Source organism: Rousettus aegyptiacus, unplaced genomic scaffold (assembly GCF_014176215.1).
Source record: "Rousettus aegyptiacus isolate mRouAeg1 unplaced genomic scaffold, mRouAeg1.p scaffold_m13_p_3, whole genome shotgun sequence".
Lineage (NCBI taxonomy): Eukaryota > Metazoa > Chordata > Mammalia > Chiroptera > Pteropodidae > Rousettus > Rousettus aegyptiacus.
In genome coordinates, this window is record NW_023416306.1 from 30,659,736 (window position 1) to 30,682,818 (window position 23,083).

General features: G+C 43.7%; 1 protein-coding gene across 3 annotated transcripts; it reads right to left on the minus strand.

Annotated features, from left to right (window-relative positions):
* Positions 1-511: 511 nt before the first annotated feature.
* On the minus strand, positions 512-21,825 carry PHF24 (PHD finger protein 24). 3 transcript variants are annotated; one of them, XM_016130529.2, is made up of 8 exons: positions 21,620-21,825; positions 8,325-8,706; positions 7,472-7,657; positions 4,190-4,268; positions 3,676-3,881; positions 3,176-3,336; positions 2,805-2,900; positions 512-2,477 (listed from the first exon to the last, which is right to left on the minus strand). In XM_016130529.2, the coding sequence occupies exons 2-8, from the start codon at positions 8,700-8,702 to the stop codon at positions 2,381-2,383; spliced, it is 1,203 nt and encodes a 400-aa protein (XP_015986015.1). In that variant the 5' UTR covers positions 8,703-8,706; positions 21,620-21,825; the 3' UTR covers positions 512-2,380. The 3 variants fall into 3 exon arrangements, with proteins under 3 accessions (XP_015986015.1, XP_015986014.1, XP_015986016.1); XM_016130528.2 differs by lacking the exon at positions 21,620-21,825 and adding an exon at positions 20,940-21,049; XM_016130530.2 differs by lacking the exon at positions 21,620-21,825 and adding an exon at positions 16,082-16,306.
* Between the last annotated feature and the right edge of the window lie 1,258 nt (positions 21,826-23,083).

Sequence of the window (23,083 nt, forward strand, 5' to 3'; positions counted from 1 at the left end):
AGAGACTCTAAAGTTTGCTGGGGCAGTGTCCACTAGGCCCTCTGCAGCATACCCCTATCAAGGAAGCTTGCTGTGCTTAGAATAGGGAGAGGTGATCCCAAATGGGTCCAGTCCTGTTGTGGAAGAATTCTGGGGCCTGCTTTGGCAGGCTCTGGGATCCAGCCAGCCTGATTTGGCCCATGGTCTTTCACCACTCACTCACAGAAATCTAGAAGCTGCAACTCCAGAGAGGTAGGCATCACCTTGATCTGTGAAGGTCAGGGAACAAGAAGGTGGCCTTCCCGTCACTGTGACTGATGATGATGCTGGAGAAAAAAAGCTGTTCAACTCTCAAAGCCCAGAGCTTGTCTTTACTTAAAATACCCAAGGCCATTGGCATAGAAGGTGATTTGCCAGAAGAGTGAGCGAAAGGCCTTGTGTTTAATGTGCTTTAATCTTCAGTGCAAAATCCCAGGCCTAGCTGCGTCAGATGCAGTCCTTGGGTTCAAGAGTCGTGAGCTTTCTTTCTTTCTTTTTTTTTTCAGCTGGACTAAATAACAGCCCCTCCTACTGATCAGTCTTGGGAGTATGGCTAAGGAGCATTTACAAAAAGCTGTGAGTTTTGAAATATTCAGGGTCATATACACATGAACCCAGATTTTTCTTCTGTCTGCTTCATTTAGTCCCAAATAATCCAACCCCAGAAGCTTCTCACTCTGCTTCTAGGTCAGGCAGTTTCTACCGGAGGAGACCATACACCACACACCTGGTTGTAGCTCTCCTCTGAGCATTTTGATACTGAACTGTATGCTGTTTCTTCTCTAAACACCCAATTTAGTACAAGTTACTTGAGCAATGGGGATACATTAGCTTCTGTGTGATTGAGCCAACACCCTCTCAAATAATTCTGGTAGTCAGATCTGGCTAAATCTGTCATTAGGTTGGAAACAGAAACCTGAGCCCAAGGGCTAGGACTGACTCACAACATGCACTGACTTGACAACCTGATGAGAACCTAGAAAGGATAGCTTGGTTTTGGAAGCCAGGCTTGGCAGCCTAGTGGAAGCCTCTGCTTGCCCCCAAAGTCCTCCCGTACCAGGCTTGGCCCTAGCCTGGTGGAGAAGAAAGTGTAGTGAGTAGTAGGAGAAGTAGCAACTCAGGCTATATCTCAATGATGGGGAGAAGGGAAAAGTGCCTCCTGTGAGTTTTGCTGGGACTTTATCTGCTTAAGAGAGCTGAGATGCAAATCTTCTTCTTAGCTCCAGCCTCTTACCCTATTGTCAGGGTGGTTGAAAGGAATCCCCGCTCAGGGCTCTCGTGGAGCTGCTCTTTCTTGGGCTGTGGAAGAGATAGGTTCTGTTCTCCAAACAATGGCACACTTTTCTAGGTCTACAGCTGAGTTGAAAAAGTATAGGCCTTTTCTTCTTTTCTTCCATTCAGACCTTGTCCTCATTGGAGCTTAGGCTTTAGGTCTCGGTAGTAGCTGACTCGGATGAAGCATCTAACACAGAGGGCTGTGACTCCTGCCACCATACTTGTTCCATTCAGGCCCCTTGGGCCATGAGATTGCATCTGAAAAACAGGGGCTAGGATGGCTCACCTGGGTTTTTGATTGTTCTGCTAAAGACTTTTGAACTTGAATGACCTGGCTGAGAGGTTCCTAGAATTCTGGGTCCCTGAGAGGTGCTGCCTCCCTCTTTTCTAATTAGGACTCCACTGACTAGTTGCCTTCTGTTACCAGGAATTTAAATAATGGGTTGAAGTGTGATGGTGGTTTTTAACCATTTTCCCCATCCCAATACACCTGAGGGACATAGCATACACCTACCAGAACAGTGGCTCACCACAGAAGGGATTTTCTATGGGGAAAGAGGGAGCTTGTCAGCATCTCCAGGAAAATATGTGAGTCTGATATGCCCCCTTATTAAAAATCACTTGGATAGAGTCTTATCTATTGGGATCAGAACTGGCCAATAGAAAGGATAAGTAGAGACCTGTTCATCTATACCAGGGGCTTCACAAAGGAACTTTGGTCCTTTTTCAGACAAAAGAAACAGGTCTCTGAAGGCATGCACAGCAGGTGTGTGTGTCTTAGTGTGTACGTGTGCACACATATATATGTGTGCAGTGGTGGGTTATGTGAAGGTATGTGTGTGTGTATGTGTGCGTGTGTGTGTGTCCAGGAGTAGGTGCTGCCACAGCTCCCAGGGCTTCTCCCTGTGGTGATGCATTTACTGCCTCTGTTGTGAGGGGAATGATAATTTCAGTGCCATAAAGCTTAGTGACAAATTGAGATGCTGGAGTGCTCTATCCTCTTAAGTCTCAGTACCGGAGGTTGGTGGGGGGAAGGGAGAAAGGAAAGGGAGAGAATGCCACTGTCCCCAAGCTTCTCTGCTCCATGCTATCCTGGGGGTTTCAGGTGAATGGCTGCGCTGTTAGGGCGGGCAGCCAAGATGTAGATGACATTCTCCCGCAGGAAGGCAGGCCAGTCCACAAATCTGGAGTGGAATCAAAAAACAGGTTTGTGAGGCTGGTTGCAGAATCCAGAGGTTCATGAGACCTGATCCCAGTGACAGCACAGCTTGAGCCAGACAAAACTCAGGGAAGCCCTGTCTTGTGTCTGACATGGTTATAGGCAGCTGCATTTCCAAGCTGACAGACCAGCTGGCTGGCTCTATGGATATGGGATCAAATGTGCATTCCCGGAGCCTAGTTTCTCAGGTGGACACTTGCTACTTTGGGGAAACAATGGGTAATGTCCTCTCTTATATGTATGTGTTGGGGACTTGGGGGTGCAGACAGCTGGGAGAGGAGGTCCCACTCACCTGGACTCATGCTCTGTGGGCAGCAGGACCTTGTCTTGATTCTTGCTGCTGATGCTGGCTGGGCTGCTGTCTGCTATGGGACCTACATGGCTGACACTGTTGGACACAAGGGCATGTGGTTAGCAGTGGGACAGTGAAAAGCCTCGGCTCTCCCAAACTCTGGTGAACACATGGCTCTGGACGGAGTTTGGAGCAGAGGCTGCTCTATTCCTCGGCCAATAGGAGTCACTGTCCTCTTTCTAATGCACAGAAGAATCCTCTCCTGGCTGTTGGCAGGAGAAACAGGGAAGTTCCTTTCATATCTAGGGCCATTTGGCATGGAAAACGGAGGAGTGTACATGAACGGGGGCAGGGATAGGTAAGGAGCAGACCTGACACTGCAGGAAGGAGTCTCTGGGAGGCTTTTGCGGAACCAAGAGTGCTGGGCATGGCGGCACTCTGCCTCACTGATGGTGCTCCCATTGCCCTGTGCCAGGAAGGTGGCTCGGGCTCGCTCTCGTTCTTTGACAGTCAGGAGCCTTAACAGAGAGTTCTGGGAAAGAAGAGACAATTAAAGATCTTGGAGGTGAAAATATTTTGTAAACTGCTAAGACATAGAGAATCCTATCTCCATTACCACCTCTGCAACCTCCCTTTGAAGCTGCCTAGAGCCTTTCTGGTAGCACTGACATTTTCAGTGGGGTCCAGTGCAAATCAGTCTTCCTTGAGCAGTTTTTCCACTAGGCACTGGGTCACATATCACTAGATGGAACCTGAGCCCTTTCCTAGGTCCCTGTGCAGACAGTACCCTGTGCTCCCTCAGCCTGCCCAGCATGCTTCCCAGGTCTCTGCCACTTAGTATGCCAAGGACATAAACCCAGCTGGCCCTCACCTGGGGACGCAACTGCTGCAGAAGTAGGAGAGACTCATGGGACAAGAAGTCAGGCCACTCTATGTGTCCTCGATGTTCAGGGTCCAGGGCTGCAAACTGGCGGGCTGCCTGCTCTTCTTGTTCCTCGCTCAGAGCTCTGTCACTGTCCCCCCGCTTTGCTGCTTGATGGCGGTAGCGCAAGAAGTCCTCCAGAGTCAGGGAGCAATCTGTGGGGAGGCACCACATGCTAGCCGTGCTCCATCCTTCCTCAGCCTCTGGGGCACCTCTACTTACCTCTAGAGTACCCTCCAGAGACCCCATATCCATAGCTCTTGTTGAGTTTTTGTCTCCCATAGCCAAGATAACTCAGGCTGTGACCAGGGTTGGGTGCCCCTGCTGGCCAACAGCTTGAGAACAGGCCTATTTACCCTCTACCCACCAAATTCCAGAATACTCCTTTCATGGTTCATCCTAGAAAGTATGAAGGAGAAATCATCATGGCCCCTCTCCATCCAGCAGCACCACCCAGCCTTACCAGGGATGACTTTACACTGCTGAAAGGTCTCTGTGAGGCTATACATTTCTTCCTCAGTTAATAGCAAGTTGAGGTTGTCCTAAAAAAAAAAATAATAATAAAAATTGCTGAGTCAGTGGCCACATAGGCCAGGAAGAAAGAAAGGCCAAAGATGAAGAGAAATGAAAGAGTATTTCAACTGAAAGGTAATTCTGCTATGATCTAATCCCAGCCTCTCATTTATAATCAAGGAGACTGAAGGCCCAGATAGGGAAAGGACTTGCTTAGTGTTGCCTAACTCTGGGGAAGAATCTTCCCCAGAATCCAGGTATCCTGACTTCATCCCTAGTCTCTTTTATTAAAATAATTGTTTTTAAATTATTTTCTGAGATACCTTAGGGCTTCCTTGGAAGTGCCTTAGGAAGCTGCTGCAAGGGAAAAGAAGGCTAGTAAGTAGGAAGGGTTGTTAATCCCTGGCTCCATCTACCAGAGCAGTTTCATCTTTATCTATTTTATGTATCTGGCTGCTGTGTTAGACTGTGCTTAGAACATTTTAGTTAAAAAAAAAGTTTAACTCTAACTCTGCTCCTAGTGGGTTGTATCACTTTAAATAACTCCAAAATGGTTTTGAAAGGGATGCCATCATGACAAAGTTCCTAAAACCAAATAAATTTTTTTGTGGTGCCATAGAAGTTTTCATTCCAAAAAGAGCACTGACATGTTATTCTGTTTATAGTCCTTACAGTCTTTAAAATACCAAAGATTCTTTCTGGTAGGTTATTTTTCCTCCTAAAATATCAGCAAAGAACAGGAGAAGACATTTCATGAATATTCATTTGTGGCTTTCATAAGGAACTCAAACCATTCTTTCAATAAACACTTACTGAGCACTTAGTATATACTGGGCACAATGGTGTGTAACACTGTGAGATGTTCACGTAACTGGAGTATAGAGTGTGTGTGTGTGTGTGCGCGTGTGTGCATGTGTGTGTGTGTAGGAGGGTAGGGTAGGAATGATAAAAGAGAGGGGAAGTAGGCAGAAGCCTGAGTGTAAGTGCCTCAAATGCCCTATATTGAGCCCTTCAAACTGGGCCTTTATTCTGAGGGAAAGGGGAGTCACTAACTGATTTTTAAGTGTGAGGTACCATGGTCAGATCTTTGCCATGTGGAGAGTGGATTAGAGGGTCAAAGTCTAGAGGCATGGAGGGCTGTTAGGTGGCTATTGTAATAGTATAGAGAAGAAAAGATGAGTGGCTACATTAAGACATAAGAATGGAGGAGAGGGGAGAGATTTGAGAGATATTAGGAGGGAGAACCAACAGGACCTGTTGATTTACTGGGTGTGAGGGATGAAGGACAGAATGAGTTGGGATTGGTAACTGGGGGTGTGGTTGGGTTATATACTATTCACAAAGATAAGGAATAGAAGGAGAATAGGTTTGTGGAGAAAGATAAGTTCATTTGGGGGCATGTTAAGTATGAAGTATATATGAGACATTGAGATGAATATCTAAGAGACAGAGGAAATTTAGGTCTGGACATGCAGATTTGAGAACGATTAATGTTTAGATGGTGGCTGTAGCCACTAAAGTGGATGAAGTTACCCAGAGAGGGAGAGTGTACCGTGATAAAGGAAGAGTGTTAACAACAGAACCCTGTGAACACCAGCACTTAGGACTGGAACAAGCAATGAACTAAGAGTACCTATAAAGAATGGTCAGAGAAGAAGGCAGGAAGCAAATTGGTAGAGAGTACTGGAGGCCAAGAAAAGAAAGTTGCACGATGTAGGAGGTAATGTATATTATTATACAAGTATGATGAGATTTTACTGATTTTCTATCTTCTCTAGTTCTCATATTTTATAATATTTCTCATAAAAATATTCAAACCTTAAAAAAAAAAAGGGATACAATAGTTAAGTCATATGTAGTCAGAAAGGTCAAGTAAAAAGATGCCTGAGGAAAGATTAGTAGATTTGACAATTAGGTCACTGGTGACCTTAAGAAGAGCCAGTTCAGCAGAATGAGGGATGCAGAGACCAAATTATATATAGGTGGTTCACGAGCCACAAGGAGAGATGATAAAATCTTTTCAAGAAGCCTGGCTGAAGGGAAGGAAAGAAAGGGGAAGAGTCTGAAAGAAGCCTTTGTAAAAAGTCTGGTAGAGAGTGATGGTAATGCTGGTAAGAATGTGACAGAAAGCCAGGAAGGGAGCCCTGCACTCCTGGGGATTAGGAAGAAGATACCCTCAACCCTGGCCCACATCGGCAGAATACAGCAAAGTTGCTGAGAGTGAAAAGGCTGGCTTTTGGAGGGGTGGTGACTAGAGAAGACTATAGAGCAGGATCTGCTGTGGCATATTCCAGCCGGGGAAGATGTTTGAGTGGCTGGAAATACTGTTTTGTACTTCGATCTTATGGACAAGCCATAGAGAAAATGGTACCTTATTTGTTAGAAAGTGGTACATCTCTAGTTCTAGGCAGTAGGAAGAAGCAGATTCTTGTTACTCTGAAATCAGTTTATAATGAAGATATCTATAGGATAGCAGATCAATAAAGGAAGATCTGAATTCTATTTGGCTGTGCTGCGAAATAGCTATGAATCTGGCTTTTTGTCTTTTTGAAAGATGGAAGGCATTTATATATAATTTGCAAAGTTCTGAATCAACAGATCTTTGTTATTTAATTCACATACTGATCGCTTCAGAGATGAAGAACAAATGCTCCTAAGAGTTAGGTGGTAGGCCAAGAGAGAATCTTAGGAGTAAGAAATTTTCCTGTGACAGAATCAACTCCTACTGGAAACAAGTTGGTTAGGATTTCAGGTTGGTTTTTCAGATGAATACAACAAATGACAACTGCAGACTATCAGAGAAAGCACTACTCCAAGCACAATGACTTTTGAGTAATTAGGCTTCATCCTATCCATTCTGTCCTTTAGTTCAGTGGTTCTCAAATGGGGATGATTTTGCCCCTCCCCCCAGGACACATTTGGTAATATCTGGAGACATTTTTGGATGTCACAATGGGGGATGGATGCCACTGACATCTAATGGGGTAGAGGCCAGGGATGCTGCTAAACATCCTACAATGCATACAGCCCCTACAACAAAAAATTACGATGCCCCAAATGTCAATAGTACTGAGGTAAAGAAAGCTCCTCCTAGCTCTAGGACCCTTGTATCTACTATTGGAAAACGCTTCAGGTCACTGCCTAGAAACCAGTGTTCTAAGACTGGGTCTCCAGGAAAAGTGCCACGTCCCCTGTGGTGCAGCAACCCTCTGTCCCTGGAATCCAGGCTCACACAGTAGTGGCAGCTCCAGCCTGTTTCCGTGTGGGCCATCTCGATCACCTCTGCTGCACTGTCCCCTTGGATATAGCCCATGCGGCGCAGGCAGCCATCATGGAAAACCCTGGTGCAGACCCTGCATGGGAAGAGGCTCTCGGCTGTCCAGACCTCACAGACATCACACATTTCATCGTTGACGACCTGGGGAAAGATGGCAGGAATGAACAGGAATGTATAAGCACAGGCAGCAAGATCTTCGGCCACCAAGCACAAAGCTACCCACATGGGGCTGTTTCTCTGGAGCAGCCAAGAGAGAAACTCCAAGTGAAGCCAGTGTTAAGGCACTAGCACTTTCTCTCTGGAAGACAAGAATTAGCAGGCTCTTCCAGCTGCTCAGTCCTCATGTTTCTGAACAGGAATACTACTAGCATTTTTAGAAAGATTCATCTGTTGTGAGAGATTGTCCCAAGACTTACAGGACACTTAGCATCCTGGCTTTCTTGGCACCAAATACCAGTAGCAAATACCAGCAACTCCCACAGTTACTGTGACATTCCCAAACTCCCCCCACTCCCACAAATTTCTAAATGTCCCCTACAAGGGGTAGTACTATCCCTTAGGTGGGAGGGCTGGCAGAAGACCTGCCATGGTGTCATTCCTTGTTACTCATTACCTCCAGTCTTTCACTAAGACTGCTCTAGGCTGTAACTGACATTTTTATTCTTGTGGAAGAAACTCGATTGTTCTGGAGTCAACTCCATCTTTCTGGGTTTGGATCTCATTTCAACCACACCCAGGCCTCTCTGTCCTGCTCTCTAGTCCTCAGAAGGTCTAAGACTGGAGAAATCTGCCCTAACTGGACACTCACAGGCTCTCTGGGCTGCAAGCAGATATCTGGAGGCTTGTCATCATCCAACTTCCGGGTGGGGCGAATGAAGGCAGGAGGTGTGAAACGACTGGTCCTGTCAAACTCCTCAGGCTCTACCCCACGTCCATCTCGGAGCCTCTCCCAGGCTACACGGTAGATGCTGCTCTCTTCTTGGAGCACTGGAATGCTTGCCTCTGTTTCTTTCTCCTCCTGCACTTCCTGGACAGCGCCCTCTACAGTGCCACGGCGGGACCCCGGAAGCTCCCCTGTGCGTCGGATGGAAGGCCTGTCCCGCAGCCCATCCTTGAAGGCAGACACAGCCAGGCTTACCTTCTGTACCTGCTCCACTGTCTGCCGCTTGGACATCAACACCCCCATGGCTCTGTGGACAAAAAGCAGAAGGGCCCAGACTCAGCCAATGGCTGACCATGTTGAGCCAATCGGCTTCAAGCATTCACCTATGTGGCAAGCACTATTAAATACTTTCTTCCATTCTGGAATTCAGTAGTGGTGGGGTGGAGAGAGCAACTGTTAAAGAGTCAGAAGACATCAGTTGTACTTCTGGTTGGCCCTGTGGCTTTGGATTTCCCATCTCTGAAATAAGGGCTATCTTCCTAGTGCACTTCACAGGGCCATCATGAAGATAACATTAAAAAATGGGTTTAAAATGGAGACTCATGGACATGGACTATAGACTAGTGGTTACCAGAGGGGAGGGAGGAGGTGAGGGAGGTAGACTGGGTAAAGGGGGTCAAATACGTGGTGACAGAAAGAAATCTAACTATGGGAGGTGAACACACAGTGTAAATATATATATGCCTTACTGTTAAAGTGTACAGCTGAAACTTATTGGATTTTGTTAACCAATGTCACCATAAAAAATAAAAAATAAATAAATTTTAAAAAGAAAAAAGAAAAAGAAGAAAAGAAAATGGGTTTAACAGTGCTTAGTAGACTGGAAAGTAGTCTACAAATGTGAACTGGTATCTCTGTGTTCCTTCCTGTCCCAAAGCCAATTAAGTCCAGAGTTCAAAGACCTCTGCTACTTTGAGGTAGTCTCTCTTCTGCCACACAAGATGACCCAAGGTTTAAAGCAAGACTGCAGCAACACATTTCAGACTTCTGACTGAAGGAAAGCTCCTCCAGTTAATTGCTGCACACAATGCAGCCAGGATAATCCACATCAAATGCCCACTTTTTGAGTCAGAGTGAATGAACTATTTTTAGAGGACTCCTGAACAGGCAATCAGGAAACTATACCACCCTATTCATGTGGTCAAGTTCACAAACATTCTTTTGCCCCTCTAATTAGTAACTATGCCTCTTTATAGGTCTGTTTTTCTATCAACAGACCTAACAAGTGATAATTGGCCCATTACAAACTCTAAGGTGCTTCCTACACTTCTAAGCTCTCATTAATGTTACTCCCACATTTTCTGCTTTGATTTGCTAAACTGTGAAAAAGAGGTCCATAAGCTTTACAGGTTACAAAGTAACATCATTCTTGCTCTTCTGCAGTACAAGGGTACAGCATTAGAAAGTGAGGGCATGACATGGCACACTGTAAAGCTCTCTGCTATTTCCTAGCCTAAGGGGTATTAGTGGAATTCAGCTGGGGAATGCTTGTTCTAAGTAAAGTGGAGCAGAAAGTCCATTTTAGCCTTTCTTTCAATCCATTATAATTAGGGCTTATTGAACAATACTATGCGCAAGGCACTAACCACTCATAGGAAATAGAAGACAGGAAAACAGTCTCACCACTGAAGCTACTTAATATCAGAACTCAAAGAAGAGTAAGACAAAGTGCTGGAAGTGCCTAAAGGAAGATGAGACCACACTACTGGAAGTCAAAGTGGATCTTGAATGATGGGTAGGAATTTACCTTCTAATTGTTTTGGGGAAAAGGTGATAAAGGGTAGCAGGAGAGGTTAGGGTCAATTAGAAAGCTACCATAATAGTCCAGGTAAGAGGAAGAGGGTTTAAACTGAAATCGCTGCAGCAGGAATGATACTGACTGAATCTATCTGATACCATGAAAATTGAATTAGAGAAATTTAGAAATAAAATGATAACTGATCAAGGGTAAAGGGACAGAGAGCAGTTTTATATTTATTTCCCAGGTTTACTGAGATATAAATAACATATAATATTGAATAAGTTTAAGGTGTACAATGTGATGATTTGATACATGTATATATTGCAAAATGTTTATGACAATAAAGTTGGTTAGCACATCCTTTACCTCACATAATTATGTTGTTATGGTGAGAACATTAAATCTCTACTCTTACAGCAACTTATAAGTATACAACACAATATTGTTAACTATAGTCACTATGCTGTACATTAGATCCCGGAACTTATTCATCTTAAACTAAATGTTTCTATCCTTTGACCAACATCTCCCAATTTCCCCCACCCCTGAACCCCTGGATGTTTCTATGAGTTCAATGTCTTTAGATTCCACATATAAGTGAGATCATACAGTATTTCATTCAGTCTTTTCTGTCTGACTTCTTGAGAGGGCAGTTTTAAATCGACTATCTAGAAGAACAATATTGCCATTTATAGAAAGTGGGGAATAAAAAAGAGGGACAATTAAATTGGATTTTGTACATGTTGAATTAAAGATGTCTCTGGAATATTCAGGTGTTATGTTATCCCCTCCTTAAAACTTTTCAATGGCTTTCTACAGCATTCAAGAGGAAGTCCTCCAAATCAGGCTCTGTACCACGGCTTGTGAAGCTCTCTCTGCTTGGTCTGGCTCCCCTTCCTTACTTTGTGTTCCAACCACACTTGCCTTCTTTGAGTCATTGTTTGCCATGCTCCCTCATTTTTTTGAGAACTCCGAACATTCCTTCCCATATGATTAGTACCTATTCATCTGTCAGAGCTCAGCCCAAGAATCACTTTCTCGGGGAGGTCACCGCTGATCTCCAGTCCAGGTTGGAGGACTCATAGTACCATGTTCTTCTGCTCTAGAGAACTTATCTTTGTCATTACATATTCAATAGGATGATTATTTAATCAATGTCAGTTTCCTCTATTAGATTGTTTTCACCCTGCACAGTGCCTATCTCCGGGGCCTCGTAATGCGCCTGGAAGAGAATAGACACTTAATAAACATTTCCCAATTAATTGTGGAGAAGTCTTTTTAATTTTTTAATAAAGCCTTAACACATATAATATCTGATGACAGCGACATCTTCTTTCCAGAAACAACTCTTACATGCACCACAGTGGTACAAATTCCTACCCTGCCTGGGTGCTTGCCCTGCCATCATCTGTTACCAAGAAACCCTAATATGTATTTTTTAATTTAAAAACTAGTGAGAAAGAAAAGCTCCACTATCCCCATTTGTAAAGTCTGTTTGTAAAATTAAAGTATATAGCTAAGGAATATTCACTTTGAATAACTAACTCTCTTTTATGGGGGTGGTGGCAAGAGATTTGTTAAGGAAATATCTGATGATCAATTTAGGAAATTGTTTAAGGTGTTCATGCCCCAGTGGAAAAGTAATAATAATAAATTGTAACTTAAAAATTCCTTATTTCCCCAATGGCAAATATTGGAAATAGGGGAATGGCTAAATTATGGTACAATGGAAAACTGAAAAGTATAAAAAATATTGAAGTAAAGATATATTTATTGACATGGAAAGGCGTTCAAAATACAGGAACACATTAATGAAAAAAGCAAGGTACAAAAATGCTTAAGTTATGATCTAACTTTTATAGAATGCATTTTTAAAAATCTTTTTCTTGGTCTGTATTTTCTAATTTTTGTACATTACACATCAATTTTACAAATGTAATTTAAAAAGTCCTAGGGTTGGAAATCTAGTTACTTGTTTTAGTTCTGGATCTACTGTTCTGTGATGAAGAACACATTGCTTTCTTGCTTTGGGTTTCATTTCTCTATCTGTTAATGAGTCTTAACCATTTAGAATGCTCATGTTCTTTTCTATATTAGGTCCATGCAACCTTATGAGGGTATCCAGCCTGGGTGGGGGTGGGGCTAGGGGTGGAGAGGAGAGTGTGTATGTATATGTTAGTGCTTTTGCTGAGGCTGTGGACCTGGGGCGGGGATGGTGGTGGTGGTGGCAGTTCTTGAAGAGACAGGGCCTATATTCTACCCACACTGCCCACATGCCTCACTAACACCAGGTGTGCTCTCCGGTGAGATGGGAAAGCAAGTCCCTAACTTGTATTGAGAGGACTGGCACATCACACAAAGGAGAATACAAAACTGACACACAACCTTTCACTGTAGACCTTCCTCAAGATCAATTACTATTGCTAAGACCAATGTTTTCCTCAGAAACTTTATGTGGTATGTTCTTCAAATTTTTTGACTGTGACTCATAATAAGAAATATAGTTTATGATATGACCCTGTACACATGTACTTATAAACACGTTTTTATAGATCTGTAACAAAATCCAAAGTTTTGTGAAACAATCCTAATTTTACTATATGTGATACTCCCTGAGATTTGCTATCCTCTTTATTCTGTTTCATTAAAATGATCCAGATAGTGACTCTCTAAAATGATTTCATGACTTCCTAACGGGTCTGGGCCTGCAATTTAAAAAATGCAGTCTTAGGATCACTATACATTTTTGATTCGAGAATTACACTTTGTCTTTTGATTTACAGATAGTTTACTGTAAGACACAAGAACAACATTGTGGTGTATAAGGTAAGCTTTCCCCTTGGCTTGAGTGATTTAAGAACAGAAGTCTCTATCTTGTTTTAAGAATCTATGTGGTTGGAAGTTCTAGCAGAGATGGACAGATACTAATATACCTTGACTGAAGAAAACCCTACTCTGAGAGGCTGATCCTCTGACCTATGAGCATATTTAAAAGTATATTTATTGGAGCAATATTTATAGTGATTTAAAAGTGAAAACCTCCTCAACAGGAATATGTCGTTTAGAGCAATAATTTTTAAATGGCGAACTGGCTGGATCCTGGGCAACTGGGAGGTGTCTATAAGAAATTCAAGAAGAGGGGGATTGAAAAAGCACATCAATTATAATATACACATTTATGTTTGGAAAACAAAGATTAAAAGCCATTACCTTTTTTTTTTGTAACACAGACTACAAAACAAAAGAGTTTTATATATCTTCTTGTTTCTTGGTGATACACAGAAGGTACTAGTTCTCTAAATAGTTTGGGGAAACCCCCTCCCAGAAGCTGTATCAGAAGTTTAGAGTGCAATCATAAGATATTTAGGTTCATCAGAGAAGGCATAGATTGAAAAAAAGTTGATGAACACTAATCTGAAAACCTGGAATAACCACAGAAAATTAATTTTCAAGAATGATTCACTGGAGGAAAAACAATGGTATGCATTTGGTTCTTATTGGTGTTTTCAGATAATGTAATAAGAGTTCTAAATGAAGCTGACCAATTCAGGAGATTACTCTGTAAGTGAACCAACTCATTAACAGTGCATCAGCAAACTAACATCTCCTAAACACATTGTAGTCCTGCTACAACCACTACTCTCTGAGTAATGACAATAATCACTATTAAGCTATCTCAACTGTTAATCATGTCATTGAAATGATTTTGGGAACCTATCCTTAAAGAAATTTCAATGAAGACTAAAGATGATATCCATCAGCAAAACAAACAAATAAACAAACATAAAAACAAATAAAAAAAGACATTTCAATCCTGACCACAAGATCTTGGAGTACTGCTATTCCTTTTACCTGAGATGGTTCAATTTTCTAGGCCTATAATGCAGAAAATGTAGAGCTGAACTATTAAAAAGAAACCATCAAAATCCAAAGTCCCCAAATGATTTTGAATTGACACGGCTTTGATTTTGAGATAAACTGTGTGAGAACTCAACAAAATTAGGCTTCAAGAGTGAGGCTAAAAATCTTAATGCTTAATGGAGAGGATCGAACCTGTATACAAAAGACATCTTGATTAAAAGCAAGTGTGCTGAAATATCCAAGATGTGCACCTTGGGTATTTGGGAAATTAGCAAAATCAGCTCTAATTTCTAGAGAAACAAGTGGTAGTGATTAGCGATGGGTAAAAACAAAATGCCTGGTGAGAAAACCTGGCCTCTCCTGTGCTGGAAGAAGTCCTAGGAAGAAGAGTGAGTTAAAAGGAAATCAAGCTGCAAAGATCCCATAAATTATACCTAATGATTACTTCTTTGGCTGGTGGGTGGAATTGGGGATTTCTGCCTCCCTAACAAGGATGAAAGGGGGATAACAAGACATTGTCTTAAGAATGATGTGACTGTCAGTGAATTTGTGGTATCTCGGGATGGCTTGGAAAAAACTTCAGAGGGCAGGAGCAGGTGGTGGTGAATGACAGAGAGAAAATAAGATAGAAGATAGAATAGGGCTATCTGACCATAGGATCTGGAGAAAATGAAAATATATGACAACCAGATGCTTTCTTCAGGTAACAGAGGTCTATACTCAAGATGTATTTGTCAGGCAGTTAAGACATATGTGGGCAGCCTGGAACGTGTGTGTGCAAGACACACCAATTTTCTGCAGAGCACATGCTTACAATGAAGTGTGATTATTTATAAAGGAAAAGTGGTGGGAGTAGGAGAAGGAGGGATTGCTTCACAGCAGGTGCTGGTGGAGAAATAAGGAAGGGAAGGCAGCTAGTGGATCTTTCTTTCCAACTTCTCCATAAAGATTCATAGGTGTGACGAGCTTGGGGGAATATCTCTCCTAAGGGGCAGGAGTCTCCTTATTGGGCCTGTGAAATGGAAAGTGTCTTACTTGCTTTTAGATGATTCTTGATATGAGAATGGTAACTGGAAAAGGCTCAGAAACAACTAAAAGTGAATGCTTGGAGGTATGAGGCTTCCCTAAGTAGGAACAAGGCAAAGAAAACTTCTGAATCGTAGGACAGGGGAAACAACCAGAATAGGTTGAACAGGTGGAAAAAGGAATCCCAGCTTTTCACTGAGATCAAAAGGGAGAAGAATCTATATGGTTCCTGGTGCCTTTCATGGAGCATGTGTTGTATAAATCTTTGTTGAATGAATGTTGCAGAGATGACTGGGCAACATAAAGGTTTGAAATTACGGTATCAGTAGCCTTTCTTTTCCTTGAAGTTGGCTAGAGACTAATCAGACTAAATCTTCAAAACTCAATTTTAGAAACTGCACAATCACTAGCTCATTTCATCACATCTACTCTGCTTTCCCAAAGGTGGACCCTGACTGGTGGTGAGTCAGGGCTGGCAGAGATGAGAACAGGTAATCATACAGTAGTTACGGGTGATTTCTTTGACAACAGGAGAGCTACAGGATTTTGGAATTTAGCCAGTGTCCACAACCACAATGATAAGAAAAGAGAGACTCATATTACCAAAGTTAATGATCTCCTACATTTATGTTATGTCCTGTGGCATGGTGGCCTGGCACATAGGAGGGCAGCTGCCCTAAGGGCATATGTAGGGAGCCCTCCTCGGCTGCGTTTGGGCTGGAGAAATGTAGCACGAGTAGCATCCGCACATAGGTGAAAAATTTCAGGGTGTTCGACAAGCGGTTCCAGGAAGAATGCGCCTAAAAGATTGCCTGAGAGCCTCAGAGAAAGCCACATACCTAACACAGAAGATGACTGACCACAAGAGTATTGAAATACAAGTAGAACCAGGGTCTAAAAATGCAGAATGCACAGCACAGATCTTAAGCTCACTATCCACATCAACATCAATCTCAAAACTTAAAACAAAAAAGATCAAAAAGAGTCCCCTTACCCACTGCTGGTCTTTGAAGAAATTCAAGCCCGAAACTGTCTGGCTGTTCTCCAGTGATTAGATGTTGCTTTAGGAGCCTCCCTACAGTGTACTTGAAGCCTGCTCCTAGTCAGCCATTCTGTTGCCTGGCAGTAGCATACAGACTAATTTTAGTTTTCATGTCTACAGACCCTGAAGAGGTCTACATGGTACCTCCCTGTCCTCCTCCATTCACCTCTGTTTATCCAGCACAGCAGCAATGGCTTTAGTTAGTCCAGGGAGGCATAGTCTCCCCAACTGCACAGGGCTCTTTAGGGGTTTCCAAGGAGAAGAAGGGCTGAAGACTGAGTAAAACTGTCTTCTTGTACTCAGCTCAAGAAAATGAAGCATGAGGGAGGCGCTGCTGTTGTTTAATATTTACTGAGAGCCTACAAAGCTCTAATATACATGAGAACAAAATTATGGCATGATCTTTAGCCTCTGGGGGCCTGGGATGAATCCTCTTGAAAAGCTACAGTGTTGGCTTCCCACAGAAGCAGAGCAACAGTTAAGAAACAGCACACCATCAGGGACTGGCTGGTGTGACTGCACTTAGCAAGCAGAGCTTTTCAGCAAGATGGAGAGGCACTCCTTGTTCTCTGCTCTGGGTCCTGGTAGCACAGATTCAGCCCCATTTGATGCACTTATTACACCTCAATTACCATGACTTACGTGTTCGTTGATTCTAAAAATATATTCTGAGTGCAGCCTACTATGTGTCAGGCACAAATCAGGTACTTGCTGACTGTTGGTAGAATGACAAACGGAACCTCACTCAGCCTGAGAATGCAGTGTGAGTATGTGCATGTGTAGGGGGCATAAGTGTGGGATTAAAAAAAAAAAAGGTGTTGCTTGAGCTAAATTTTGAAATATGAGTGGGAGTTACCCCAGTGGATAGGAGGGGCAAATAGCATTCCAGGAAGAGGTAAAAGCACATGCCAAGGCAAGGAGCTATATGGGGACTCCATCATGGCTTAGATGGTATGAAGCCAGCCGGGTGCTAGATAGAAATAGGCAAGGAAACCTGCCCTCACATAACAATCAGCACAAAGAACTGGTTTGAGATAGTAAGCTTAAAATATTTGTTTAGAAGGAAATATAAATTTGGATTTCAGGGAGAAAAAAAAAACTAGAGAATTGGATTTTCTGAGGCCAGGAAGCAGGATAGCCCTGGTAAGTCCCAGGGCTGACCAATGAGTGCATTGCTTGGCCTTTGGACCCAACAGTAAACTCCTCTTCATAGCTTAAGAGTTGGTTAAGTGATGATTGTAGTGAGTATCTGTGGTTCACCCTCAGGGAGACCCATAAGCCTGATTAGGAGGCTAAAAGAAAAAAAGAAATAAAAAAAAAAAGAGAGAGAGAAAAAGAGAAAGCAAGCCAGTCAACCTACGTACTCTTGTTTTAGGGAAAAAACCCCAGTAAGATGAAACATTTCTTAAACCAGAGCTATGTATGTAAAGGGTTTGTAGGCTATAACATGTTATCCAAATATAAGGTACTATCATGATTATCATAAGAAGCCAAGAGTGTGGCCAGTTTACTCAGCACATATGGGCTGAGTAAATGTGGGCAGGGCAATGGCATGGGGGCTAAGAAAGTGGCTGCCAGGGATGGAGGCACAAATAGCAGTTGCTTTTCAGTGATGCCTGGGAAAAGGCATACTCTACATTGATTCCTATGGATACTCTGTAAAGCTGTAATTTTCCCCTTATTTTTCTTATTCTTTATAGTAAATGATTAGAGAAATGCAGACTGATTCTATATGAACTCCTCAAAGGCAAGGAACTCTCACATTTATCTAGCATAGTGCCTGGCAAGTAGGTAGCACTTAGTAAATGTATGTGGGTCTCTGAGGGGATTGTTGGAAGGGGAGGGGGATGTTATAAAGGAAAAAATAATCATGTCTCCAGCTGGACATTGATGGGTTTGGTTTCTTGGTCCAAAGTTGATAAGCAATTCCTGTTAGAACTTGATCATTAAGATTGAGGAGTAGAGTGGATCAAAGTCCTATCAGAAATTAATAAATCAATTTGGGAATGAAGGTAGCAAAAACCAAGAGCACTACTGGAGAAATGCTTGTGGGACTGGAAGATAATAGATTCTGTAGCTAAAATAAAGGAAATGATTTGCATAAAAATGATCCACTTAGGAACAGGTGTACTGGGAAAAAATATAGGGAGTATGGGAAATGGGCTGGGGAAGCTCCTATTATTCATGTTTGAGGAAGAGGAAGCACTGTCAAAAAATGGCAAATGTGGGTGGAAGAAAATCACAACAATGTGGTCAGAGAAGATGTGGAAGGTTGAAGGCTGAAAAATCCACACATATTGGTAATAGACTCAAGTGCAACTGGGTGAACCATTGTCTTTCCTTTTATTTCTCTTGGAGAGAGCATTTTTGTTAGTTTTGTTGTTGTTGTTGCTGTTATTGTTAAGGCTACCTGGTTACATCCTTCACACTCATTCTGAAATGATTCAATTTACAGACTTATGTTGTGATTAGGAGAGTTAGTATTCTTAGGAGGTGATACCCAAGGTCCAATATTTGGGGAGCATCTGGAGCCATCTAGCAATTTTTTCCAGGGTCACAAGTGGGTGTTCAATACCAATAGCCCGCAATGAAAAGACTGCTTTAGGAATAAAACCTCAATGACAAATCTCTGAATTGGAGCAAAGATCATATTTGCAGGCTTGCTTCTTCTGATTTTCTTTTAAAATATATATCCCTGTTTATTTTGGTATGTCAAGCAGATAAGAGGGGTTTGTACTGAAAGTACATTATAAACAATGGGACATTATAAACGACTCTGTAATGGGGAGGTTCTAAACCAATATAAACCTTCGTCAATTTACTCCATTGAGCTGTCCAAGAGATGCCACACCCATGCTTCAAGCAGTAATCAACTTAAAAACAAAAGCTAACAATTGATAAACCAGGTTGTTTTCTTACAAGACTGATCTCTCTTCTCACTATGTAACCCAAGGAGCCCAAGGAAGCCACTTCTATTAAAGGAGGATATCACTAGCTTTGGCTGGATGGAAGAAGGGAGGAGGGGAATAGGAAAGCTCTCCAAAAAAGCCTCTGTGGTGAATTCCATTGCTTAGCTTCCTCACCACTCCATTCTTGGACAAGAAACTAGAGTCTGTCCTTGGTCCCAATTCACACTCTTGGGATTCAGGTGGAATGAAAGTGTTGCCACAGCCGAGGGGGTGAGATGAGGGTACATCACTGTCATATGCAGGCCCTCTGCACTCCCCAGACAACGCTGAGCCCTCCTTGGTTCTGTGCCTTTCCCACCCTTCTCCTCCTCATGCAGAGGCACTTTTGGGCAAAAATATCCTGAGTGTTATTTGTGGACCAATGTCTGCTGGCGCATACAGTCAGATGGCCACAGGACAGAGTATATCATGCTTCCTAAAAGTGAGCTAGTCTCTCCTTCCTCCTCCTCAAGGATTCTGTATCAGAGAGTGGTCTCAGGACACTCCATCCTCTGAAGGGTTCCTCTAGTTCCCCTAAGACCACACCCAGAGGCCTCTTCCAGTTAAGTCCAGAGCCACTCAGAGGCATCTTTACAGTGAGGTTGCCAGTGAAGGAAGACACACCCAGAAATCTGGAGATTCAGTAGAAATTAGTTTCTGCAGCAGTCTTAGTACCCATTAAAATGTCCTCATCCACTTATTTTAACCGTCACATTTACTGAGCATATACTGAGGAAAGCCCTATGCTTGGTACCTTAATGCGACATTTAAAAACATACATTCTTGTTTCTGCTTCTCCTTGATACTTTTTCCCAAATAAACTTTGAAAAAAAGATTTTATGATTCCAAGCTTTGTGACCTTGGGCAAATTGCTAAATCTCTAAAGTGTCTAATGTTTAAAAGGGGATAATTCCATAAGGCTGTTGTAAGGATTATGTAAGATGTTAAACATCTCTGGTATAGAACTTGGCACATTGGTGCTCAATAATCCTACATATCCTTCCCTTTATCAAAGGACTTTCTTGACAGGACCTGCCAGAGTTAGTTAGTCCACCAGAGCTTACTTCTTTTTTCCTGATGGTCAAACCCAGGGGCTCAAATCTCCTTTCTTTGCTTCAGAGGCCTCACTGGGCCTCCCCTCCCTTCTGCCCTGTGCTTTTATAGAAGTTCCTGCCTTCACTAAAATCCAGCTTGCAGCCAAACAGGTTACCGCTGAAAATATAAATTGTAATGGCGGGGAGAGACTGAGGGACAATGGACAAATGCAGCAGCCCCACAAGGCCTCTGCCTCTCGACCACGCCAGAGGGACACAAGTTAGGGCACACTGAGCATTAAAGGGGGTTAAGGCCAAAGTGCTTTTGGGGCACATGGCAAGTTACTCCTGGCCTGGATCCCATGGCTGCATCCTCTCCCCCAGGCAGAGGTTCCTTCTCGGCAATTCTAGGGTGCAGTCTAAGGTCTTTATATAGGGGTCCTCCCCATCGCAAAGGCTCCAGAGACTCCCTATGTTCTTAAAGGGTCTTCCCCTGAGGTCTTCCCTTGCCCTCCCTAGTTACACAGATGGTCTCTCTGGGGACGGTACACTACACATGGGCCTCCCCATGGCAGCAAATGCAGAGCGATCCCTGCGAGTCTCCTTTCACACAGGGGGTCTTCCACGGGGGCGGCTCCCAAACATTGCCTCTGGGATTCTCCCAAAGGGTAGAGGCAGCAGACAGCCGGGTTTTATACATTTACACAGGGACTTCCTTGGGGGCAGCTCCCACACAACACCTCCGGGTCCCCCAGAGGGTAGTCCGTGGCCCGCAGACCCACCCCGTAGGGTACTTGCCGGGTCCCCGCCGCCCCCGCCCCCTCTTACCGGGACCGTCAGGGCGCGGGACACGGGTCCGGGGCTGGCGGACTCTACACCGCTGGCCCCGCGCCGCCCATGGCCGCTCGGGAGCCGGCGTGCTGGGACCGAGCGCCGGGAGCAGGCGGCGCGGGCGGAACAGCAGGCTGAGGCGGCGGCGGCGGCGGCGCGCGCGCCCCGAGCACACCCACCCTCCCCGCCCCCCGCCCCGCGCGACTGCGGCGCGTGCGCCCGCGCGAGGCCACCTCCGCGGGCGGGTGGGCGCGCCCCACCCCGCCCCCCGCGCCTCGAGGTGCGGCCCTCGAGGCTCAGCTGGTGACCTCGCACGGGAATGAGACGCAGAGTGACCGCGGGAGGGCGGCGGCCGGCTCTGGGCAGCCGTCGGTCCAGGTGCCAATGGGCGCTCCCCCTCAGCGCCCGGCGCCGCAGAGCCGGGACTGCGCCAGCCCCGCCGCCCGCGGCAAGGTCAGTGTCCTCCCGTAAGAGGCGTCCAGGGAGGGGGCACCGGCGAGAGCTGAGGCCGCTCGCAGCTCCCGCCCGCGCCAGGGCAAAGCGTTCTGCCGCCCGCACCTGGCTGGGGAGCTGAGAATGATTCATCCAGCGGCCTCGGCCGGGGCTCTACCTCCCTTACCAAGCCCAGCTGCCCACTCAGGCATCAGGGCCCACGACCCTGGCATTGGGGCACTCACCTTCGCAGTGCCCTACAGCGGACTGTCCAGATGAACTTTCACAAAGTGCTTGGCTGACCCAACTCTTTCTGTGTGCCGTTTTCTTCAATTATTGGGCTTTCATCGCCAGCAGCAAAGCGGTACTGTAATGTAACCCACTTTTTGCTGCAACCTCTTCCCTCAGACTATCCGAACAGCCAGCTCGTTTGGAGGCTAGGAATTCTGAGGGCTATAACATGTATTATACCTAACTACATGCTCTGAAGAGGGCAAGAAAAAGAAGATCAAGTCATAAAACATCTAGCAACTAATTATAAAGATATAACTGATGATATGTAAATAATATGCCAAGAATGCTTAAGTGTAAATTAATTGCATTTATATTTTTAGAATTTTACCTTAATTTTACCTTAATTTTCTTGTGTATTCAATTTCTATATCTGCAACACAATCACGTCATCATTTTTTGAGCATCTAGTATTTTTTACACACTGTTAGGTGCTGTAGGGGGTAAAAAAAGAACTCGTTTTGTCCTTAACATAGTGAAACTTACCTATGGGTAGTGTAAGGTAAATATAATACTACTCATTGATATTGCTTTTAAATAAAGTGTCTGGGGCTATCCTAAACACTTTACATATACGTCGTTAATTTTCACACCATCCCTTGCAGGGTGTGTACTGTTAGTTTCTGCATTTTGCTTGTGGTGGAAATGAGGTACGGAGAGATTAAACAACTTGCCTAAGGTCACATAGCTAATAGGTGGTGGATATGAGATTGAAATTCAGGTATTCTGACTTCAGACTCCAAGTTCTTAACCATTTTACTGTACTGTCACTGAGAAAGGAGAGCTGCTAACCATTAATATAGGAGGTTCTAAAATTAGCACTCACTTATTTCTCAGGAACTACTATTTTATTATTATTATTTTTTATTTTTTTGCTTCTGAAAGTAACACAAAAGAGCAGATAGCTTTCCATATAGCCTGGGGGCCCCTAACATTCTTTAGAATTATATCACACAAATAATTTCACAGGTAGGGTTCTCTAAACTGTTTTCAGTAAGTGTTTTATTTTAGGCTTTTGTCAGGTTTATACGGAAGACAAGGGTATAATAATATCACCATAGAAATCTGCTGGTTAATTCCTTCATTCAAAAAAAATATATTGTGCACATACAGCATGCCAGGCACTGTGCTGAAAACTAGAAGAGGTGCAAATAAGAGTAAGATACAGTGAGTGCTTTCCCCCAAGGAGCTGTAATCTCGGAGAAAACAAGCATTGACTGAGAACCAAAATACAAAACAAAATGAGTTGTGCTCAATGCAATGGAAATTCCAAGGAAGAGAGAGAGATTACTTCCTGAAGGGAGTTGGCTGGGTTAAGGAAAATGCATAATTATCATTAACTTGTTGATCTTAAAGTATTACAAACCATATAAAATCTACCAAATTCATTTTAAAAAATTACATACATTGTTCTTCTC

Excerpts from the sequence above, each read along its gene's own strand:
- PHF24 (XM_016130529.2), bottom strand. The coding sequence starts at position 8,702 with ATGGGGGTGTTGATGTCCAAGCGGCAGACAGTGGAGCAGGTACAGAAG. Across the intron at positions 3,882-4,189 it reads GCAGTGTAAAGTCATCCCTG|ATTGCTCCCTGACTCTGGAG; the intron begins GTAAGGCTGGGT and ends GCCTCCCCACAG. Across the intron at positions 2,901-3,175 it reads ACTCCTTCCTGCAGTGTCAG|TGTCAGCCATGTAGGTCCCA; the intron begins GTCTGCTCCTTA and ends TGTGTCCAACAG.